This window comes from Nothobranchius furzeri, chromosome 18 (genome assembly GCF_043380555.1).
Source record: "Nothobranchius furzeri strain GRZ-AD chromosome 18, NfurGRZ-RIMD1, whole genome shotgun sequence".
NCBI lineage: Eukaryota > Metazoa > Chordata > Actinopteri > Cyprinodontiformes > Nothobranchiidae > Nothobranchius > Nothobranchius furzeri.
The window spans coordinates 41,348,850-41,372,842 of NC_091758.1; the positions used below are offsets into that span (position 1 = coordinate 41,348,850).

Sequence of the window (23,993 nt, forward strand, 5' to 3'; positions counted from 1 at the left end):
ATTTACTAACCCCAGAGGGAAGTTAGATGAGGTACATAGATTAAATCAGATTATTAAACTGAAACAAGTCACTTCCCTTAAACTTCTTTTAATTTTTTGGGTGATTTTACCAATCAGGAACCATTTTAAAACATTTTCATTCCTAATTTTACGTTCTAGTTTGGTGCATTTAAAAAAAAATAAAACTTCACATCTGATCACAAAATTTGAACAATGAGTTTATTTTGTTTTTAGCTGTAAAGTGTGTTTAGATAAATAAAAAGCTCTGATGATGCTCAAACATCCATCCACTCTCTTCTTTGAGCCGCTCCAGTGAAAGCCAAAGATCACGTTCTGATGAAGCCAACAGGACCACATCATCTGCAGAGACCTGATCCTCAGGTCACCAACACAGATGCCCTCCACACCTTGGCTGCTCCTAGAAATCCTGTCCATAATGGTTATGAACAGAACCGGTGACAAAGGGCAGCCTTGGTGGAGTCCAACTCTCACCGGAAACGAGTCCGACTTACTGCCGGCAATGCGGACCAAGCTCTGACGCCGGTCACTGAGGAGTTTCTTAACCGCCTCAGTGACCTCAGCACCAGAGATTACAGTCCAACCCAAAGTCCCCAGGCTCCGTTTCGTCACTGGAAGGCGTGTTGGTGGGAATGAGGAGGTCTTTGAAGTATTCCACCCACCGATCCACAACATCCCGAGTAGAGGTCAGCAGCACACTGCTTTCCCCTCCTGAGACGCCGCATGGTGGACCAGAATCTCCTTGAAGACACACATTTGGTGTAATTCGTTAATTTGGACTTTAATTAGCAGCGAGGAAAGTTTAAACGTTGTGTTTTGTTGGTGCTACTTTTATAACTTTTCTGTTTTTCTTATAACTTTACATTAAATCCGACGCTGACGCAGCATCCATCACACAGACTCTAAACCCGTTTTTGGTTTGAGGCATTATGACCCAAGGCTTTGATTTTTCTTAGTTTCTGAGTTTATTACAGAAAGTGTTCGAATTCGACTCTAAAGCTTTGATTTACGACTGAATTTGTCGTCCTTATGTTTTGTTTATACCATTGGAGTCCAGAAGGTCTTTGTGATGCTTGAGAGCTGGCGTAAATCCTGTCAATGGTGTTGAAACGATATTAAACAGGCGCAGAGGCCGGACCGGACCGTAATTCTCCTGAGTGAGTCCAACGGGGTCAATGAAATCGTTCTGTGACGGATCACGATGCTGAGACTGATGCCGCGCTCTAATTAGGATGTACAGTCTGCTGTTTGACGTCAAACAAATTGAAGTGACTCAGTGAGCAGATTGATGATTTCATGCCAACAAACGCCGAATGAAATTTGATTTAATGTTGCCGTTTCTTAATGACTGGCTTTAATTCAATAACGCTTTACGCTACCCAGAAACGTCCTCCTCCGTGTCAGATTAGGGTTGATTTAAACATCCGTTTCATTTGGCAGATGCATGTTGGGAACACTGCGCTTGGTGCCCTGGGCCATTTAACATTTGCTCAGTCTCTTAAAATGAAACAGCCTGAGTAGATGTCTTTGGAAAGGTGCCTGAAACAGACACCCAGTTTGTGTTGAGGGGATGCTTCTTGAGGAAAGCCTAAGGCGAGAGATTAGAGGGAGAGTGATGAAGCTTAGCGCCGCCAGACGAGGATTTTCTCTACATCTTTTACCTCCTGGTAATTGATCAGCTTTGTTTTTGCCCTCCAACTTTCCACTTTTTTGTCCACATGAACTCCCCTAAAGTCCCCCGAAAAATAAAAAAACTCCAGCAAGTGAGCTGAAAGTATCAAAGGCCTCCCGTATTCTTCCACTGGTATGAAAAACGTGTGGCTGCCTCGAGGCTTCACAAAGATTTTGCCAGAAATTAAACACAAATGCTTTTTCTTCTTAATTATACTAAAATTAACAGTTGTGCACAAGGCCTCACTAATAGTTTCTTTTTCTTTATTCCAGTTCAGCACAGCTTCAAGCTGACAGTAAATTTATCAGCTTTTCGTGAGCTGAAGATGTCGTTCGAGGCATTTTAATCCTCATTTTAATCCTACGGCAAACAACTTTGGATTTTTATAGATTTACAAACTCAATGTGTACTAAGAGCTTCTGTCGGACAAGCACAACAGTTAGCATACTAGCACAACACATAGGATGCCAACATACTAGTCACTTACAACACTTAGCATGCTAGCGCAACAGAAAAGTCTGGTTCAGATGGCAGGATAACCGTGTCGATTTTTAACCCGATTCAACCCTTCGGACAATCTTAAGGATGTCCCAGATTACAGTAACGGCTCTTAAGATAATCTTATCAGATATTCTTCCCATGTGTGGTGTGTTAACAGCGCTCTGGTTTGCTTGGAAACCCGCTGAGATTACCCTGGTCATAAAACTCCTGTGTACTTCCTGTTAAATGTGATGTTTAGCCAATCATAAAATGGAGTGGCGGAAGCAGGCTGCACGCTCCTCTTCTGCCATGTTTGATTACTCCAAAGTCACGTTTGACCTGGAGCGGTGTTGTGAGATGTCCTTACTGACCAGAGAATGTTCGTCTGTGAAATCAGTTTGTTTGTAGTGTGTAGTTTTTGCACACCACACATGGTAACACCAATAGTGTTATATCCGTGATATTTGATATGTTTGAGGTCATTTTTGAAAATGACTAATTCTGCCGTGTGAACAGTGCCATAAAAAATTTGCACAAGAATCTGCATGCTAACACAAGTGACTAAACAGTTAGCATAGTAGCACAATGGTTCGCATCTTGGCACACCAGTTGGACCAGTTAGCATGCTAGTGCTAAACACAGAGCTACTTTATCAGCTTTTATACAAAAACCTCTCTGTAACCCCCCCCCCCCCCCCAACAACAACAACAACAACAACAACAACAAAAAACAATGTATGAAACCATTTAATGTAAATGAGTTTGGTTTAGTCTGTGCATCCACCTCGGCTCCAGCTGTTGGTGCAACCTCCTACCTCACAAAAAAGTTATTTTAGATTTATGAATGACTGATCTGAGATTAGCACCGTTTAAGAGTGCTGGTGTAACTAGCCGTTAGCTTATTAATTCGATCAGATCTGAGTCTGTTTCCGGAGCCATCAGAACAGGTAAAACGTGGACCGGAGCGGCGATAAACTACAGGATCTGTTCTCTTGCCAGAACATCAGCTCTGACCAGAGATGACTCAAACCAGATTTTGGACACTTGCTTGACATTGTGAACTTTGCACACGTGCAGGCTGATGTGCCCTGTGATGTGATACGTGTTTACAAGATTGACTGCAAACAACGAAATCAGTTCTCCTCTATTGCTCCTCCTCATGGGCCACTGCTTCTGTGTGAGACATCCTTTAACCTTTAACAATCTTCTGCAGCTCTGATGGGGTTTCAGCCCAACACACGCAGTAAAACACCCCCATAATTAAAGACTCATCTATTTCTGCAAGTGTTTTTTCTCTTTTTGCATCCATTCAGGTCTGAGCCTCCTCCAGCAAGCTGAGGTTGATTGATGGGCCTCAGCACGCCCTTATTCTGCTGTGTATCTAATCGCAGCATCTAGCTGCAGCGATGCTTCATTAAGAGCCTGCAGCGGCGCGGTGCAGTGCTTAAGGAAACGGTCCAGAAGAGGGAAGGTCACTAGTTCAAATCCCCATGAGGTTCACTGCCACGGCTCGGCTTCCTGTTCCGTTTCCAGGGTGATTCATAAGCACACGAAGGCGCTGAGCGGGTTGTTCAGGAGACACACTTATTTTAAAATCTCCTCCTGACATGATCAGCTGGAGCTTTTCAGTCCACAATAAAATAAAAGATAAAAACTTTGTTCAAGTGTTTATGTCAAAGTCACCTTAAACCTATTAGACGGCTCCCTGAACAGCCTCTGTTAGGAGGGCTAAGGGCTAGCATAAACCAGCTAAGGTCAAAGTGTGTCGCTGCCGCCTCTAAACCACTGTTCATGCAAACAGCTTAGTTATAAACCTTTACTTCGCTGCCGATGTGATACAAGCAGAAACGGGATTTCTGACGCATCCAGACGTCACGTTGGGCAGGAATTCCCTCATGTTTCAGCAGAAATCCTCATGAAATTAGAACTGATGGAGGTGTAGAGATTAAGAAACTGATGTTACATGAACAAAGGTTGTATCGACACTCCGCTGAGCTCAGACTAGTCGTTAGCTTATCAGTCCTGATGAACAAACTATTTCTCCAAACAGAGGCTGTTCAGGAAGCTGTCTAAGATGGAGGGTGTAACAACTGCCTAAATCAGGTGGGATGACGCAGGACAGTGGACTCTCATGCATTCATTGGCAGAAGCTATTTCTCCAAACAGAGGCTGTTCAGGAATCTGAACAGAAGAGGTTGGAACTTTTTAACTCGCTGACATGCTGATGAGGAGTGAATCAGGCGAGTCTGAGCCGGTCGGAGGCTCCGAATGACCAGCTGTTCTAGAAGAAAGTGTGATTTGATGTTAGTCATGCATCCACGCGGTATTCTGGAGACCGGATTGTTTGTTACGCGGTATTCCGGAGACCGGATTGTTTGTTACGTGGTATTCCGGAGACCGGATAGTTTGTTACGTGGTATTCCGGAGACCGGATTGTTTGTTACATGGTATTCCGAAGACCGGATTGTTTGTTACGTGGTATTCCGGAGACCGGATTGTTTGTTACGTGGTATTCCGGGGACCGGATTGTTTGTTACGTGGTATTCCGGAGACCGGATTGTTTGTTACGTGGTATTCCAAAGACCGGATTGTTTGTTACGTGGTATTCCGGAGACCGGATTGTTTGTTACGTGGTATTCCGGAGACCGGATTGTTTGTTACGTGGTATTCCAAAGACCGGATTGTTTGTTACGTGGTATTCCGGAGACCGGATTGTTTGTTACATGGTATTCCGGAGACCGGATTGTTTGTTGACTGATGAGTTAATTAAAGGAAACCAAACGGGTGACGGAACAGCGCGCCACACTCGTTTCTGATCAAGGAAATAAAACAGACGCTGTCCAATGTTTCCCAATCGAAGCACAAAAATTAATGGGATTTGTGGAATTTCTGACCTCTGACTGTTGCTAATAACTAAATAAATCTGAAGGGAGATGAGTTTAAAGGAACAATCAAAATGCAAAACAAGAGTTTGGATGTAATTTCATCATTTTTTTGTTTTCTCAGAATCAGTCTGCAGGAAAATCACCATGCAACAAAGACAGAGGAATAAACAATTCCCTGTGATTTTCCAGCTCTGCTGATGCCGTGTAGGTCTGAAGGTAACCTGACCCCAGGTGTGCGACAGATGTTGTGGAGGGGGGGTGTCTGTACGGAGAGCGAGACGGATTAGGGCTTAGTCTCGGAGTGAGGGGTGGGTTTCCAGCTGGTGCCGGAGGAGAGAACGGAACGTCCGTCTAGTTTTCCTCTCTGAGACGCTTGTCAGGAGAACGTGGTGATCCCGCATCGGCAGAACCGACACCCGACACCCGGACAGGACTCTTCTGACCTTTGGATACCAGCGGTTTCCTTACATTCTCTTTTATTTAGTTTTAGTTGAACTCATGAAGAAGATCCAGGTTCTGTTGAGGGTCGGAGGGAAAACTGAAGCTCCTGATTGCCTCCTCCAGGACTCTTCTGCAGATCTGACGGCTAAATTTAGATAATAAAGATTTAGCTGCTGGTTTGTTATGGAGAGTCTTGTTTGTGGACACAGTCAGGCGCTGAACCTGACCCAGGATAAAACATTTGTTTTGTTTTATTCTTGCATTTCTAAGCAGGAAAAACTCCTGAAAATGGATTTCTATCATCTAGAATAGTTTACCAGGAGATCCATCGAAAACTGTCTCCATAGAAACAAAGTTTCACGAGGAACTCAGAATGAAGTTGGTGTGAAAAAGGAACCAACCTACTAGAGCTTCTGTGATGCAGAAATGATCTTTTAGGTTAAATCCTTCACGAAATGAGTCAGAATGTAAAAATGTGTTTGATGCCGACGTCGCAGGAGAAAAGCGACTGGAAGCAGCTTGCAGCAGCCGCAGCGCTGATGTCGGGATGCGACACTGAACATCTGCTGGGCGTCACGCAGCTTTCTGCCTCCAGGCTGAAGGTGCAGTGATCCACAGGTGAAAGGAACACCTGGCCAGATGTTTCATGAGCAGAAAGTCAGATTCTGAATGGAAGCGTGGGACAGAAAATACGGCACGGAACAAGAGAAAATCAAAATCACTAAAATATTATAATCGTCTTTGCTTAGAAACAAAACCGGGTTCGGTCTTTAGACCTAAACACGTGGTTTCATAGACTAACACAGTCTGGAGGACGGAGCTCTGGTAAGTGGGCGCCATGAAGCCCAGACTGAGATCCAGTAGACTAAAGTCTGCGGGATTCTCCAAGCGGGAATGTCTACGAACCCGGAAGTTAAAAATCAAGGAGAGCTGGCGGGACATAACCCATCAAGGTCCAGAGAGAAAGAAAGAGAAATCAAAGAAAATGGTAAATGGTCTATCTGACGTAGCCTTCTAGAGTCCTGGAACCCCACAAGGCGCTTTACAGCACAATCCGTCATTCACCCATTCACACCCTGGTGCACAGGGGTGCACAGGCGCCAGTGGTCCCTCTGACTACCACCAGCAAGCAAGGTGGGTTAGGTGTCTTGCCCAAGGACACAGTGACAGACTGAGCGGGGCTCGAACCTGCAACCTTTTGCTTACGGGGCGAGCGCTTAAGTGCCACCGTCGCCCAAAGTGTGCAACCCCAAGATCGTTGGTCGGATGGAGAGTACAACTGAGGTTGAGGGAGTAAAAAAATTAAAGGAAAGAAGGGAAAATGGGATTTGTGGAACAGGTCCTTGTGAAAGAAACCACCACCGTTTTGTTTGAGCTATAGGTCTGTGGGAGGAGGCCAGGTCGGACGTAAGTGTTGTGGGAGCATCCAGTAAAAATCTAAATATTTCAAAGTTAGGGGTCTGAGTCTACGAGCATCTTCAGGGACACCGAGACTCAACGGACCACCTAGTCCAGTGACATCAGGTCAGCATTTTCTGAGACTGGTTAGAAAAAACAGTAAAAGTTATACACTGACAACATCTGATTTATATGAAAGGGTTTAGGAACTAGCTCATGTTAAACCTGGACCTGTTGTATGCAGTAAACTAGATTATATCACCCCCTAGTGGCTGGCTGCAGTACAGGTTATAAGCTCCGCCCCCTCCCATGTTAACAAATTAGACACTTTTCTGACAAAAAGGTCACTTCACATTTTCTGCTTTGTTTTTTTTTTTTTGTTGTGAGCTTGTGAGACCCACATCCAGAGTTGGACTAGGGTTATAAACATGGCCGCTCACATAAATCCAATCCAATTTTATTGATAAAGCGCATTCACAAGGCATTACAACCAAACAAGGCGCTGTACACTAATAATGTTGGTTAATTAAACAGGCGTTATACAAACATGTCGAACACAGATAAAAGATAAAAAGGAAATTCAACAAAATTCCCAAAACTAACAGCTAAAAATCAATAAGACACAGGGTGAATAAAAATAGGAAAAAACATTTTACAAAGAACCTCAATAATACGGAAGTCGATAATTGTGAAGTCCATTTTTAAACAGTGCAGATGTAAGTGAGGTCCATAATTATGTGGTATAAGCTAGGTTGAAGTAGTGAGTTTTCAGGCGTGATTTAAAAATGCTAGCTGTTGGTGCTAGCCTCACTAGCAGTGGTAATGCGTTCCACAGCTTCGGTGCACAGACAGAGAAAGCCCTTTCTCCACGGCTTTTTAAACGAGCATTCGGAACAGCTAGGAGGAGCTTATCTTCAGACCTGAGAGCACGCGGCGGGTTGTAGTAATGGACAAGTTCACACAGATATGGAGGAGCTTGATGGTTCAAGGATTTGTAAGTGAGAAGCATAATTTTGAAGTTTATCCTGAACTGCACGGGCAACCAGTGGAGAGATTTCAGAATTGGAGAAATGTGTTGTCTTCAGTCAGCTCCAGTCAGCAACCTAGCTGCTGAGTTCTGGACCAGCTGAAGTCTAGAAAGAGCTGCTTTACTGATGCCGTATAAGCAGGATAAACAAGACTCGGAGTGTCTACTAGCCTCATGCACAGCTACAGGTCCTCCGTTATTGTCCCAAACGCCAAAACAAGTTATTTGTGGAAGAACCTGATGAGCTTTAGTGTTAAAGTCCTAAAGTAGAGTCATGATTGCTGTGAACGTTTTCTCTTTAAGAGAATTACTGACTGGCTTGGTTGTTGATTGCGGCGTGAGCGTGCACGTTTATCTGTGTCTATGCCGAACAGGAGTGTGTCCCGTCAGCTGGAAACGGGCTGCAGACCCCGACACGCTCCACCGGATTAAGCTGGTAAAGTTAATGGATGAACTAATAAGAAAATGATGGTATTCTGTTATCGTAGTGGAAGCAGCGGGACTGGAAGTGGTTTACAGGAGAGTCAGAACTCCACCTGCACGACCTCCACGTACAGCGCTGAAAAGGACGAAAATCACCAGAAAACACAAAATCTGGTTAGAAAACGAGTTCATGCTGTTGGGTTTGTTTTGGGTTTATCTGGTAAACAAGTTTCTCTGTTTGAAAAACAAACCTTACATTAGACATGTTTAATTGTCTCATGAATGCCCCAGCGCTGGCGTGTCGCCGTTGTCGGGGAAACCGTGTCTCTGTGAGGTACGCTGTGCCTTCCATCTAGTTCAGAGGAAATTGAATCAATTCTTTTAATTTAATTTTAGGAGATGTTGAGTTTGACAGAGGAGGATATTATCTGTGACCCGACTGGTTTACGCATTTCATTCCTCAACGTGGAGTAATGACGTTAAAAATCACGGAACGGAGCTGAGCAGCTTCCAGACATGGTAGAGCTGATGTCCAGCAGACACGTGAAACACATTAGGCACACACACACACACAAGCAAGTACGTACGTGCGTGCACACACACATACACACACACACACACGCGCACACACATGCAGCTGCACACACACACGCACGCACATTAGCACACACACACACGCGCACAGCACGCATGCACGCACACACACACACACACACACACACACACACACACACACCAGGGAAAGCAACTCCCGGCAAAAATCAGGTTTCATCAGTTTGGATTGGACCCTAAAATTTTAAATGTATTTTTTAGTCTTTTGCAGTAACAAGAATAAAAGTGAATAAAAGTGAATAAAGGTGAATAAAAGTGAATAAAGGTGAATAAAAGTGAATAAAAGGGAATTAAAGTGAATAAAAGGGAATTAAAGTGAATAAAGGTGAATAAAAGTGAATAAAAGGGAATAAAAATGAATAAAAGTGAATAAAAGTGACTAAAGGTGAAAACAAAGAAGCAGAAACCAGGATGAAAGTGAGGATTTGCTCCGTTACTCACCCATGGTGCAGTTGGTGGTGAAGTGGGGCTCGATGGTGGCCGCGTCCTCCTGTGGGATCCTCTGGTCGTATCCGGCGGAGACCCGGAACGGCGCTCCTCCTCGAGTCCCCAGGGTGAGGTGGACCACCGCCCAGCTGCCAAGGAGAGAGAGGAGGAGCAGCGTGAGTGTGAGCACCAGACACCACGGCTGACACAAACACCTACACCAGTTGCGAGGGTCAGGGGTCAGGGTGGATTGGACCGGCTCAGCCGGGGTCTCGGAGGTCGGGCTCTCCAGAGCTTCCTGGGAAGCCGACATGGGCGCTTCCTCATCTTCCATTTCAGGAGGAGCCTTTTGCTCTTTGGTCAGCTGGAGCATCTCCCACCTCTACAGGTCTACGGAAGTTTTCTGAGCCGATCCAGAGCCAGGTGGAGCTTCAGCAGAACCAGACCTTTACCTAAAGCAGATGTTCACTCAGGTGAAGCGGAGAGCTGCGGTCCGGCTCCGAGTGTTGCCCTCCCTCAGACGCCCGCCGGCTTTGTGCTCTTCAACTCTCCCTAATTTTATTAAGCAAATTGTGTTGATGTCTCAGCAGCTCCCTCCTCCTGTCCTCTCTCTCCTCCCCTCTGCTGCTCATCCCCTCTCCAACAACTAGAAGCAGCGTCCAAAACTCCAACCACCGTCACGCCGTGACACTAATCATCACATCACAGGAGCCACATGTCCCCGATAACAGACGGCACGCACAAAAACCCCTCCAGCAATCATAAACCCACTCCCAACAGATCTGACCTTCAATGTTTTACAGACAATAAATTAAGCTAACTCCTCCTGTTGTGTACTTAACTGAATTAGAGGCATGATGACCGCGGCCAACGGGGCCGTAAAAACAAAAATCATAAAAAAGGCGATAATAAGAAAAATGTAGTTTTATACCAGAAGATTCCTCAGAACGATGCAGACCCACATCAGAGTTCCTGTATTTGTACAGAAACGTAGGAATGATGCTGACGAACATTTAGCTCCGATATAAAAGCACCGATATGGCGCCTTTAACTCTTTCTGACATAAAAATGCACAAATGTGAATAAGAAACCTGCAAAAATCTTGTTTCTTTTACATTTTTTTTGTTAAAGGAGTGAACCACACCTTTAAAATGTTTTAAAGGAAGCTAAATTAAATATTTGAACTTGTAAAGTTTCACCCCTTTTATGTAACGGAGGGCTTTATTCAACACGTCGTTAAAACTCAGCCTTTTCATCTTTTTGTGTGTCAGGTTTCACGGCTGAGCTGAAGCGTAGCGGAGATGGATTGTGGCGTAACTGTGTGGCCCAGACGCGGAGTGGCTGGCGTTGGGTTTGACAGAGTACGCAGCTTTGTTCTGGGAACGGCAGCACAGCGCTCGGGAAGAGAGCCGAGACTGAGTAGCAGTTCCGGAGGATGAGGTCGCTGGCTTACTAATAGTAAACAGCGTGGATCAGTCTTTGGGTTAGGTTTGAAGGCTGGTAAGCCTGAGGACTCGATACAAAGTCTGGTAGAAACGATGACTGAGTAATGAATGAAATGCCGGCACTTCCTTAAGTAGTGTCGGCGTGATGACGTCAGCTGCCACATTGATGGCAGGAATGATGGGAAGTGGTGGCGAGAATGCTGGGAAATGAAGTCAGCGGGAGGAGTTCGTGACATTGTGCTGCCATGTGGATCTCTCCTGCCTCCATAAAAACTCCAAACATGAAAATAAATGTCCATCCATCTTCTCAGCATTTGGTTTTGGGAATTGCGCCTAAAACGAGTCGTTTCAGAAACACTGGAGGAGCAGCAGCTCTGCTCCAAACCCCTCCCCCAATGTCTGAGCTACTCACATTATAGCAGCCAATCAGGAGGGTGGTGGATTATAGCAGCCAATCAGGAGGTTGGTGGGCGTGGCCAGCTCCAACTTGTGTAAAGAAGTGACTGAGCCCTGAAACGGCTCATTCTGGAAGGTACCGAAACAGTTCTAAATAAAACTGTTGATATTATTTTATGTGAGGAGAGATTCGTGCCAACAACTTCATGAACTTGTTTTTATTGACCATAGAGCTTTAGAAAAGCGTCCCATTCAAACAGTTTCTCTAACTTTTCTGATGCAGAACTCACTTTCTGCTCTGTGGTCTCAACTGCTTCCATAAAACATCTACAGCTGGACCTCTGGTGGAGGATCTACAGGAGGAAGGGCCAATTTAAAGTATTATTACTGTGTTGTTGTTATAAACAACATTATTATATGTTTGTTATATGAAATTAGACTACATAGTTCAGGTTTACCGTTATTATTATTTCATATCTTTAAAGGGGTCGGCAGCCATGATGTCATCTAATAGCAGCTAAAACTCACATTTGACTTTTTTATGAGTTTTATGAAGTTAATAAAATTCATTAGTGGAACAAACCTGCAGAAGTTAAAAAGCATCAAACTGTTGGTTGAACTGGGAACTCAGCTTAACTGGTTGGTAAACAACAACCTTTATGCTGTCGGTGCAGCATTATGTCCGTGCACATTCACAAGCTGCACGAATTTTCCTGGTTTTCCCAGGAGGCTAAGCTGAGACCCGAGCTCTGCCCAGCAGCTCTGGTCCTCTTCCATCACCCGGACAGAGGAGGTGATCCGGCGCCGGACCTGCTCCCCGCCATTCCCCGTATTAAGGAGGAAATGAACCCCCGCCACAGAAAGTGCCGCCACCGTCTCCTTGACAACCTTGAAACGATGGTCCAGCTGAGCTACGTACGAGCTTCGTGCTCCGGGTGAATTCACTGCTGGCTCGGCTCAACGGGTCAAATGGTTCGAGAAAATCCTCGGGAATAAAAATGGGAAAGTAAACCTGTGAGGGAATGTTCTCAACACTTCCGAAACCCTACGTTTAGACCACATCTACAGCCGGTTCTGCTGGGTTCTGTTTAAGGTGAGGAACAGAACACCAAGGCCTCCGTGCTGAGTTACTCTTCTGCGAGTCCCAGCTGGGGCTCAAACGTTTAAATCATGTTATTATTACACCACACAAAGGCTCAGCGGCCCTAAACATAAATATCAGAGATAAATACCCCTGATGTCGGAATAACGGGACTAATCCCATTCTGATGATCCTCCTTATTGTTCTACTGTGGCCTCTAACAGAGCTGGTTGTTTTAATCACCTGACCTTTCTTCTGTTTGGAGAGAGCGTCTCTCAGGATGAGAAGTTTTTCATTTTTTAACAGCAGCAAAACACGCTCCGAGCAGCCATCTTTACACCCATCTGACGCTCCTCGCTTCCTCTCCGCTCCCTCCGAGCTCGGCTCCGGCTGATGCAGGACTTTTAATTTTCATTTGTTGTGTTTTCCTGTTAGTGAGGATGCTAGATGCGCGTGTCCCGGCCACACAAAGGCGGATTTTTCTTACGTGTTCTGGTTTGCATTAGCTCGGAGGAAAACCAACATGAAGAATTGTGTTTTTCTGCTGCTGGGAGCCGAACTCAGAGATGTTATCTGTTGTCCGTGTCTCAATACAGAATCCATACAGGACACATATTCAGCTGCTTTTCACTCGATTTCTCTGTATTTCATAAAACAGATGTTTGAACACTGGAAAAACCTCAAAAACATTCAGCATCTAGAGCCTCCTAACTCAAGTGATGAGACCATTTTTACACTGAATCTTTAGCTAATAACTAGCTATATGTGGCTAGTTAATGACTGTGATACCAGCAGCCTGTAACAAAGAGGAAATTTACTGCAAGAACAACTAAACCTAAGCATTAAATCGTTTATTATTTACTGTATTTGGGAAAAACGTGTTTACAAAAGTCCGAACTGGCAGCTTTCCCCGTCTGAGACGAATGATTGGCGTTTTTTAAAGGGCGACTTTTATGGATGCACCATATATCGGCCTCAGTGTTGACATGTCTTATTTTCCAATATCAGCATTCCGATAAATAAAACTGGACCAATATTAACAACCGATGTTTATTTCCATCTAGCTGTCATCTTGTGTCTGTTTCAGATGAGTGTATGTGTGTGTGTGTGTGTGTGTGTGTGTGTGTGTGTGTGGGGGGGGGGGGGGGGGGGGGGGGGGGGGGGGGTAATGACGGTGATGGTCAACATCTCAACAGCATAAAGGCGTGTGTGTCGTCGTTGTCATCTTCCTCCGCTCATCCGGGTCCGGGTCACGGGGGCAGCATCCCAACTAGGGAGCTCCAGGCCGTCCTCTCCCCGGCCACCTCCACCAGCTCCTCCGGCAGGACCCCAAGGCGTTCCCGGACCAGATTGGAGATGTAACCTCTCCAACGTGTCCTGGGTCGATCCGGGGGCCTCCTGCCGGCAGGACACGCCCGAAACACCTCCCCATGGAGGCGTCCAGGAGGCATCCTGACCAGATACCCAGACCACCTCAACTGGCTCCTTTTGATCCGGAGGAGCTGCGGTTCTACTCCGAGTCCCTCCCGAATGTCCGAGCTCCTCACCCTATCTCTAAGGCTGAGCCCGGCCACCCTACGGAGGAAACTCATTTTGGTCGCTTGTATCCGCAATCTCGTTCTTTCGGTCATTACCGAAAGCTCATGACCATAGGTGAGGATTGGGACGTAGATCGACCGCTAAATCGAGAGCCTGGCTTTCTGGCTCAGCTCCCTCTTCACCACGACAGATCGGCTCAGCGTCCGCATCACCGCAGACGTCGAACCAATCCGCCTGTCGATCTCCCGATCCCTCCTACCCTCACTCGTGAACAAGACCCCGAGATACTTAAACTCCTCCACTTGAGGTAGGACCTCTCTCCCGACCCGGAGTTGGCAAGCCACCCTTTTCCGGTCGAGAACCATGGTCTCAGATTGCATGTGTGTACATACAATAATGATATGGACTATCTGCAGTTACAGAAGTATTAATGCTGGATGTTGATATCAGCCCAAACCTTCGTATCAGAGCATCTCCGGCCATTTTGATTGATTCGTTGTGTCAGCCATCGTGTTTAATCAGATATTTTGCTAGAACGATAGGACGAGCATTTTTCCAAAGGCGGTAAAGCACCAACTATTGTCTGGTTCCTACCGTTTAATGTTGAGTAAGAAAAGAGCATAAAGGCCTGCGAGCGTCCCGTCGTTTGAATACACTGTAAAAACAAACACGACCTCCTTATGCGGTGAAAACACACATTATGTGAAGGTTATGAACAACAAAAACAGTTATTGAAAAAGCAATCTGACTCAGGTCCTCAAGTCTGAGTGTTCTGAGTGGAAAAGGGTCGAAATCAAACCCAAACACTCGGCTGAAGGTACCGGCCAGAAGGAGGGATGGAAACTCCATAGCGTGGTAATTGGCTTTTTAACCCTTCGGAGACAAACATCACAGCTTCTTGCAGATTGAAGTGCTTCTTATTTTCATGTTGAAAAGATAAGGCTGATTGAAAATGACAATGCAAACAAACAAGAGCACACGGAGGTGGGGGGTTAAGGACTTCCAGCTCCAACTGCTCTGGATGGAGATTTCTGTCTTTAAGCCTCATTGATTCTGACAGAAACCCAGGAGCAGATTAGACGGAACGGATCGGCCCGGATGGATGACGGACTCTTTGAATGTTGTCTGTCTAAACAATCTAAACTAAGATCCCAACTAGATTCAACCTTTTCTCCTACGGAGAAAGCCAACTGCTCGGTTATAAACCCTCCAGCCCAGACGGGTTTCCAGGGCGGTAACAGTCAGGCTCTCCACGGCCGAGGCAAAGCTGGCCTGAATTCAGAGGTTCTACGTGTCACAAATCATTAAGTAACCAAACAAATGATCAGATCTGCCTCCTGCATGTAGAGAAAATCCCAAAAAAATCATGCAACTGAGTCTGCAGGGTTTTTATATCAAAGTGGAGTTTAAAAACAAACATATGCAAAAGCAAAGGATGACAGAGACTCTCGATGAGGAACCGTTTCACTTAAAATTTTCATAAATTTACTTCTACTTCCCCCCGGAGTAAACATCCATCTTTCTAAAGTAGAAACCACTTCACGGGTTGAATTTAAGGTGCATACTCGGGATGAGCACCACTATGTGTATCTGTTCAACCATCTAAATGATCAGTACTTCTGTACTCGGAGTGGGCGTGGCCTAACCAGGAAGTGGGTGTGGTTTAACCGGAAGTGGGTGTGGTTTACATCAATACATTATTTTAAGTCTAAAATTGATATGGATTGATCAGAAGTTGCTATGTGTATTGTTTATTTGAAAACTATTTACAGAGCAGCCTCAGAACTGAGATTAAATATTTTTGATCACAATAGTAAAGAAACTGTTACAGAACAAGTTTTTCAATAAAATCAGAACATTAATATTTAAGTGCATGGATTAATACATACAGAGAGAGAGAGAGAGAGAGAGAGAGAGAAAAAGAGAGAGAGAGAGAGAGAGAGAGAGAGAAAGAGAGAGAGAGAGAGAGAGAGAGAAAGAGAGAGAGAGAGAGAGAGAGAGAGAGAGAGAGAGAGAGAGAGAGAGGGAGGACAAAATAAAACCCGAGCGGAGGCAGTGACCGACGCAGCACGAGCCGTTTTCAGCTCTGTCTTGTCAAATGCACCACATAGGTTACGAAAAAGCTAACTTTAAATATTAAACCGAGCTGAAGAAAACCTGGGGAGTTCTGAAGAAACGTGAGCAACAGCGAAGCAAGCACAGAGGGATCCGTTACTGTCTGTGTGTGTGTGTGCGTGGGCGGGCGCTCTACTTGACTGGCCAATCACAGAGCGTGAAGACAGTCAGTTACCCAATGAGGATATTCCTTCAGCACGATTACAGATATTTACGGGTTTTACTCGTTTCATGCTCGTCAAAAATGCTTTATCGTATCGGATACTCGTCTGAAACGTGTATCCGGCTCATCCCTAGCGTGTACTTTATACATGGCTGTGAGAAAGCACTTCACACAAAATGGCTCCAAACCTGAGAAGAACCAAACTCTGCTTTGAAATGCTCCACAGATGAAAACGAACATGTGATTAAACCCTGGTTAAATCGTGTTTTTACCTTTATTTAACCAGGTGAGTCGCTCATCATGACCCAGTCATGATTAACCAACTTTATAAAGTCTGACTAAACGTCACCATAGCAACAGTCAGACGTCGTGGTGGTGTGAACGTCTGCTCTCCAGAACATCTGACCTTTTACCTTAAACCCTCCCATGGGGCCTCCCCGCGGTGATGTCATTCATTAGCAGTTGTCACAAACTCCTCCCAGAATTCATTTAAAGTCCCACAAAGACGAGATTCCTAAAGGCTGATCTGGAAAACTCTGATGTGGAAGAGACACCTTTGTGTTTTACTAGTAATGTGACTGAAGAAAAGTGCATCCGTTCACTAGTAGTTATCACCTTTTTCCTATCTGCTCACCGTCGATGCTGAGATTAAATCTTTAGAAAACAAATTTGCATAAATTCTGAGATGGAAGCAAACAAGGAAAGTTTGCAGGACATGAGCTTGCAGTTCTGAAGAAAATCTATAAGGAAAATAGAGAACGGCTTCGGGTTGATTGAAACAGATGACCCAGATATCTCAGTGTAACATGTACGGCAAGGCAATGCATCAAATATCTGACACATCCAATAAGCCCCTAACTCTGCTGGCATATGACGTACATTTAGCTAATCTCCCAAGTAATGTCTCAGTTGAAGTGGTTAGTGGTTCTGAGAAGATGCAGCTTTAATAAATAAACTGTGATCAGTGAAGAAGAAAAACTTGGTTTTTGGCCAACGAGCACCTTTTTGATAAAAATGAAACCAAAACCATCGCCTATGAGAGCGAGAGGGTATTTCATAATCTTCTGGGGTCCAAACAAACCACTCAGAACTGGAATGATCAAAAAGAAGAAGAAGAGCAGTGAAGCAGAAGAATCCTAACAGCATCTTGTTGTTTACTGCTGATTGGCAGGCTGCTCCGGTTCACTGCCCATCTGCGCTCCAATCATCTCCTGCCAATTTGATCGAGTTTCAGCCATAACTTAAAGAAACAGTTTGCACCAAAACAGGAACAAACCCGAGCAGTTCATCTTTACACACAACAAGCAGAAGAACCAGGAGCAGCGTGGCCATCTGTGCGAGTGGGAATCTCAGCGGAGGTCCATCAGTGAGTGGGAGCGTCCACGCAAACCGTGTCTCAATCGGTTTCTTTATCTCCACTTTGGATCCATACATCTGATGTTTGTGGACTCGTGTCTTTACTTGATGCAGCAACAAAGTCACCAGTTCAAGTAAATGCGTGTTTTTATGAATCACACACGGTTCCGTCTGGATGGAGGAGGAGATGTCAGATGTTCCACGGCTGAAAAATCACCACAGACCAGGATTAATGTCAGGAATCCTTAAAGTGAGATTTGAGATGAAAGTTTGTTTAAAAAACCTTTCAGACTAATTGTTGCTACAGATTCATCTGTATCCATAATCTGGTCCAGACCCCAAAGAGACGATGACTCAGTCAAGCCTCATTTAGAGTGAAATGGATCCGGATCGGAATCGGTGTGGCTTTCATCCAATCAGAGCGTTCACGGTGGCTCTGGTGCAGAGCGGATACGGATGTGGATCATCACGAAGTAGAAGAAACTACGAGTCAAACAGGACGTGAGACGTGTTTCAGCGAGGTGCATCTGGTTTATTTCAAAAATAAAACTCACGTCGCATCATTCTGTCGGCTTCTTCTGTTGCTATTAATGACATCGGTTCACAGTGTGATGGTAGGAGAGGACGGGTGTGGCTTTAGTTTACCAGCTCCATTCTACACATGTAGTTCTCACAGGAACTCCCATGAGCAACGCTGTGGAGCCGCCTACACCAGGGCTATCCAATCCTGGTCCTGGAGGGTCAGCATCCAACACGTTTGACTCCGGTTTCACACTGCAAGCATCAGCGGAATGGAGCGGCTCACTCGCGAACTTCATAGCGGTCCTTTTCACAGCGGGAGAGTCTTGGCCGAGGCACGGCTTCCTCGCTGCGCCTCATTGCACTCACGAGATTCTAAAATCCCTCGAGACTTCCGACACCTTCCTCGCAAGACAACAAATTCCCTTGAGATTTCCGCCATCCTTCCTCATCGAGAGATCACAACCATGCTGAGAATCACACCGTTGCACTTCTCAAAAGAAACGGGTGGTAAACAAAGCCATTCGGTCACACGTGCTGACGTAAGTTATATATAACATCGCAATGTTACATTTTATTTTGAAAATAACCAGGGATTTTACACTGAAACCATGTGTAGTTTCCTGTCTCGCACTATGTGAACTGCGGAAACTGACATGTCCCAGAAGCGGCTCGCGGAAAAAATCGAACTCGATCCTATCTTTAGCAGCGCGGCATGCCGTTTCTGGGATGCGCCTGAAATTTGCCGCGCCACGGCTGGTTTGAAACACTCCATAGACGATAATTGGACTTTATTTGGAGCGGTGCCGCTTCGCTGCTGTTCTGTTCCGCTGATGCTTGCAGTGTGAAACCGGGGTTAGTTTAACCTGTTTCATCACACCTGATTTCAGTCAGCAGGTGAGCAACAGGCTTCTATTGAGCCAGATGAGCTGCTGCAGGTGATTCAACCACTGAGTCTAGTGTGTTGGAGCAGAGAAACAACTAGGGTTGTCACGGTGTGAAAATTTAACCTCACGGTTATTGTGGCCAAAATTACCACAGTTTTCGGTATTATCGCGGTATTTTTTTTTAAACGTGTTACATTTTCACACAATTAAATAAACCCTGTATGTCAGGAAATATTGTCCTCAGTTTGTGTCTAAATGTTGCCTAAAATGTGTTATTTTGTAATTATGTTGTTTATTTGTTTACATTTTTCCCTTTAGTCTTTAAAATACCAATATTTGCCCATAACTTCAATTCAATTCAAGTTTATTTATATAGCGCCAAATCACGACAAGAGTCGTCTCAATGCACTTCACATAATAAACATTCCAATTCAGGTCAGTTCATTAAGCCTTCCTATTTTTTGTCTGTTTGATGTCATCATTTTAAAAATATTAGACCAGATGATACTCAGTACTCAAGTAGCCTTCTAATCAGATACTTTTTTACCCTTACTTGAGTAATAAACCCTATATCAGGAAAATATCGTCCTCGGTTTGTGTCCTTCCAGTGAGCTTTGCAGATGTGGGAAAACGTCATCAGGCAGTAATCATTGTTAAATTCATAATTATTCTCGGAGAGAGACCAACTCTTATCTGCCCCTGGGAGCCCCGTAATGCATAGCGTCATTTCAACATGGCGGTGTCCGTGACACGGTTTATATGCAGGTAGCGGCGCTGCGGCTGCTTTATATAGCGACTCGTTGCATTCTCCCTCAACCCAAATCCTCGGACCACGCATTTTAGCTAAAACGCTAACGTTAGCTTGCCTTGCGTTGACTGTAGAGTTGTGGGTGATGGTCAGGCAGATGTGTCATGAGATTTGAAGCGTTGCTGCCTTTCACAGACACTTTTTCTACACGTGCTGCAAACAGGATAGCCGTCTTCTATCAGCTGTCCCTCGGCGTTCTTCAAATGTCCAAAAAATGCCCGTACTTCCGACTTTGTCTTCTTTGACGGATAAAAAATGTCCTGAGCGCTGCCGTCTCCTCCTTTGGCCATTATTTCAGCTTTAGCTTCAAGAAAGTTTTGGTTGTAAACAACAAAGTGCGCATGTGCTGCTGGCAACTTCAGCAGATGATACGGTGGCTGGTAAGGGTCACCGCGCCTACACCACAGGCACGGTAACCCACCGAGATATTATAGTTTTTAAAAAAACAAAACGGTTATTATTATTGTCAACTTTTTTATCGGGGTTTACCGCTACACCGGTTACCGTGACAACCCTAGAAACAACTAAAACGTGCTGGATACCAACCCTTCGGGACAGAATACCCCTGTTCTACACGATCCACTCGGTGTAAACAAGGCAAACAACCAAACAACCAACCACTAAACTAGTCAGCCAGCATAGCAATGAGCCATATAGCCACCCAACTGCCGACCAAGCAACAGATTAACCAGATTTAGATGATGCTAGTTAAACTAGTTATTATCTAAGGTGCTAAACTAGCTGGCAGCTCAGGCGTCAGTGCTTCTGCATGTGTGGAACCAGGATGTGAACCAGCTGTGTTGCTGACAGCCGCCACGCTTCACACTGAATCAGGTTCAATAGTCCGAGGTCCTCTAGCTCCTCACCCAATGCTTCCAATCAGGGAAACACCTGAATCATCCAGGATGGTGACCCTCAAGACCAGGAATGTAAAACACCAGTTTCACCGAATGTTCACATCTACTTTCAAATACAGACATGACTGTCTTAGACGATATCTTCCACTAACTAATAAATACAGAACTTTATAACACTAGCTGCCAGAGACAAAAAAAAAGCACAAATCATGTCCACCAAGACATTCGTTTCTAGTCCGTTTCACTTGTCAGCATGTGGCCAAGTTGCAGAATCATCATGTTTCTCAGAGAAGCACAACATGCCGACATCTATTCCACCTATATTCACCCGTCGGCCCTTTTTCCTGTGTGCTCGTTTCATTTCCTCTCGTCTTGCAGCAGTCAGCCACATCGCTCCATATTCTGTATCATAACCTTTTCCCATTGATCATTTGAGTTGGGTTCCTCATGCCGTTCTACAATCAGACGTGTTATTCCGCCCACACCCCCACTGTTCGGAATAATTCAGAGGTTACAGCTCCACAGCTGGAGTGCTGTCTAATGACACCGTGCTGATTGAAATCTCACAACAGTTGTGAGGTGGGAGGTTTCGGGGTTAGGGCTTTACGGTACCACGAAGGCGTGCCAGGACCCATTCTTTTCACAAAATAATAGACAGAACTGTTCCGCTCAGCTCGGCGCGACTAGCAGAGATGATGTAAAACGACATCGCCTGGAATGCCTGCCATTAACGTAGCTTCTGAGGAAGCGGCATTCAGAACCGATCTCTGACTAATTTCTCTCTCCATCCAGTCGGGGCAAACTAAACAGCAGAACCAGTTCCAGAAGTTTGATGCAGGAACTCACACGGCTCATAAAGCGCGCTCTACAAACCATCAGATTCAAGGATGCAAACTTTTTAAAACGGCCGGCCGTAATGAAGATGAAAGGCATGGGGATGGGGGAGTGATGGGGGGGGGGATCACATGGCTCCGTGCTCTATTTAATTATGACCCAAACTCAATTAGTTTGCAACCTGGTTGTTTAGAGAGCCACAGGAAATTAATCCAATGGAGTGACAGTGCCGTGTGATGAAAGGCGTCGGTAACATGAAAATGTCGGATGGCTTCAAACAATAACAAACAGCCCGCCTCCTCTAACGGACTTATTCATCACATGCTGCTTCACTCGTCCACGCGCAGCTTTGCTGTTCCACTGAACTCCGGATTCTCTGCCAACGCCGCAGACAAATAAAGCAGCAAAAGGTCAGTTTAAACTCAACCTCATGCAGACTTTAAGTGAACCCTTCGATCTCAGGCATCTTTAACTGATTATTAAATATTTTCTTGTGAGGAAAGGTGAGTAGCTGCGTCGTTTACCTCGGAGGGTCTGAGGACATAAATGGAAAGGTGGATGTTAGGCGTCAGACCTAATAAGTGAAGTGATTTAGGTTGGTTCCTTACATTCACCCTGAGGTCCCATCAGACTGGGTTCAGGAGTGTTTCCATACGACCTGATGCTGTTCTGTTGAGGGGAAGCACGACATTTCCAGCATCAGGACGTGGAACGTTGTGTTGGAACATGATGAGCAGCGTTCCATATCTGTCAGTGGTCCTAATGTTCTGGCTGCAGGGTTTTTGCTGCTCTTTGGACCAGACTGGGCTGATTCAGGTGTAGCGATGGAGACAGGAGGGGTGGACGTTAATGTTGGGATGAGTTTGGAAACGTTTGGACGGGATGTGCTGGATGTGTGAGAACACAAAGTTCTGGGGAACTGATCATTTCTGTCGAATGTGATTAAACAGGGTAGTGAAAAGCTGCTGAAGCTGAATTTCATTTGCATGAGTCTGCAGGTTGTTAAAAATCTGCAAGAGAGCACCTTTAGGTTTGCTGTGATTGATGCTTTTTGTGAGTAGACCCACGTTTCTTCCTCATATAGATAAAAGCGTGATTAGAAGTTAACATTCCCTGTGGTTTTGGAGTGTGGGGTTCTTACTGGAGACGAATCATAAACTAAAAAACATAGATGCAAGGATGCTGCTCTGTCTATATTCAGGGGCTGCGCTCTTTGAAGGCTGATTACATCACAGGGATGAGGTGAGTGCTGTTCAAATCCCAAGGCTCCTTCGATGATGTTGATGTCCCCCGATTTGATGGATGGGTCTGGTGTCTCCGTCAGGGATCCTTCCATTCCAGGCCAAACGGGGGTTTTTGTTTTCATAACAGCGGTTCTGATTGGTGTTCGAATGTAAGTGTGTTAAAATCTGGTCATGCAAAAGCTTAGAGCAGCGTTTCAGTTAGGCATGTGTTTGTTTAGTTGTTTTTAAACGGGTTTAATAGGAAAAAAACATCATAAATGAGCTTGTATGTCCGGTCCTGTAGATCTGTGTTTTATTGCTAAGTTTAGTTGTAGCTTCTGTTTAGCACCGTCAGCGTTGCTAAGCAACATTACATATGCCGAGGAACAGGCATATGAAGAAAGATGAAGGCTAAACCGTCCAAGTTCGCAGCTGCTCACTTCTGGTCTTCACGGTCCATGGACCTGGTTCAAGTTGACCAGGTAGGATGAGTCCTTCAAAGGAAGCTGACCCTGATTTTGGACACGGCCTAAACAATTTGTATGCAACAGAGACGATGCTCCACCCAACAAAACAGCTACGACAGAGGCCACACCCACCCGAATCACAGCCTTGCAGGGCACACGTTGGAACTTTTCTCTCAGGTTATAATAGTTTTGTTAAAGTTTCTAGAAGTTCACAAACATCCCTCTCACATAGAGCGATTTCAGGACCGTCCAGAATGAGCCGTTTCGGGGCTCTGTCACTTTAAGAACACAAGCTTCCACTTGCCACGCCCACCCATCACCTGATTGGCTGTTATAAGGAAAGGACCTCCGATGTCCAGGTGGGGCTTGGACTACAGCCTCTGCTCCCCCACGTCTACAGGAGGGGTGTGTGTGTGTGTTCTATACTAATTTGCCCTTTTGGGACATCACAATACGGGACCTTTCTAAAAAACTTGTAGAAGAAAAGAATTCCTGAAACCTGTCACAAAGCACATGGGTTGTTTTTATTTTCATGTGGGTGTTTACAGAGGCAGTAGAGACTCATGGCAGTTCAACAAGATGCAACAGGTGAGTTTTGAACGTTCCTCTTTAACGATGCTTCTTCTAAACGGGAATGCCGTCCACCCAAATCACTGATCTAGTGGAACTTTGCTTTTAAGCAACAACAGATTCTGCTCTGGTTAAAGTTCCTACACCGGGGTGGGGTAGCAGCAGCTTGGAACCTAAAGGCAGGATGACAGAAACATGGCGGCTCCGGTAAACCACAACCAAGAGCTTGTGCAGATGGAGACGGGAGTCATAATGTAGTGATGCAACTCCAGCTGACTGTAAACAAGCTCACAGGTGTAACTTTGACTTAGTTGTGTTTATTTTGTTTACAGATCTACAAACACGTTTAGCT

General features: G+C 45.2%; 1 protein-coding gene across 1 annotated transcript in view; it reads right to left on the reverse strand.

Annotated features, from left to right (window-relative positions):
* The window catches only part of alk (ALK receptor tyrosine kinase), a gene marked incomplete in the record, with an annotated part of 374,845 nt that overhangs the window by 58,647 nt on the left and 292,205 nt on the right, over nucleotides 1-23,993 (reverse strand). The window contains 1 exon segment of the mRNA XM_070547101.1: nucleotides 9,397-9,530. Coding sequence (XP_070403202.1) covers nucleotides 9,397-9,530 — 134 coding nt within the window.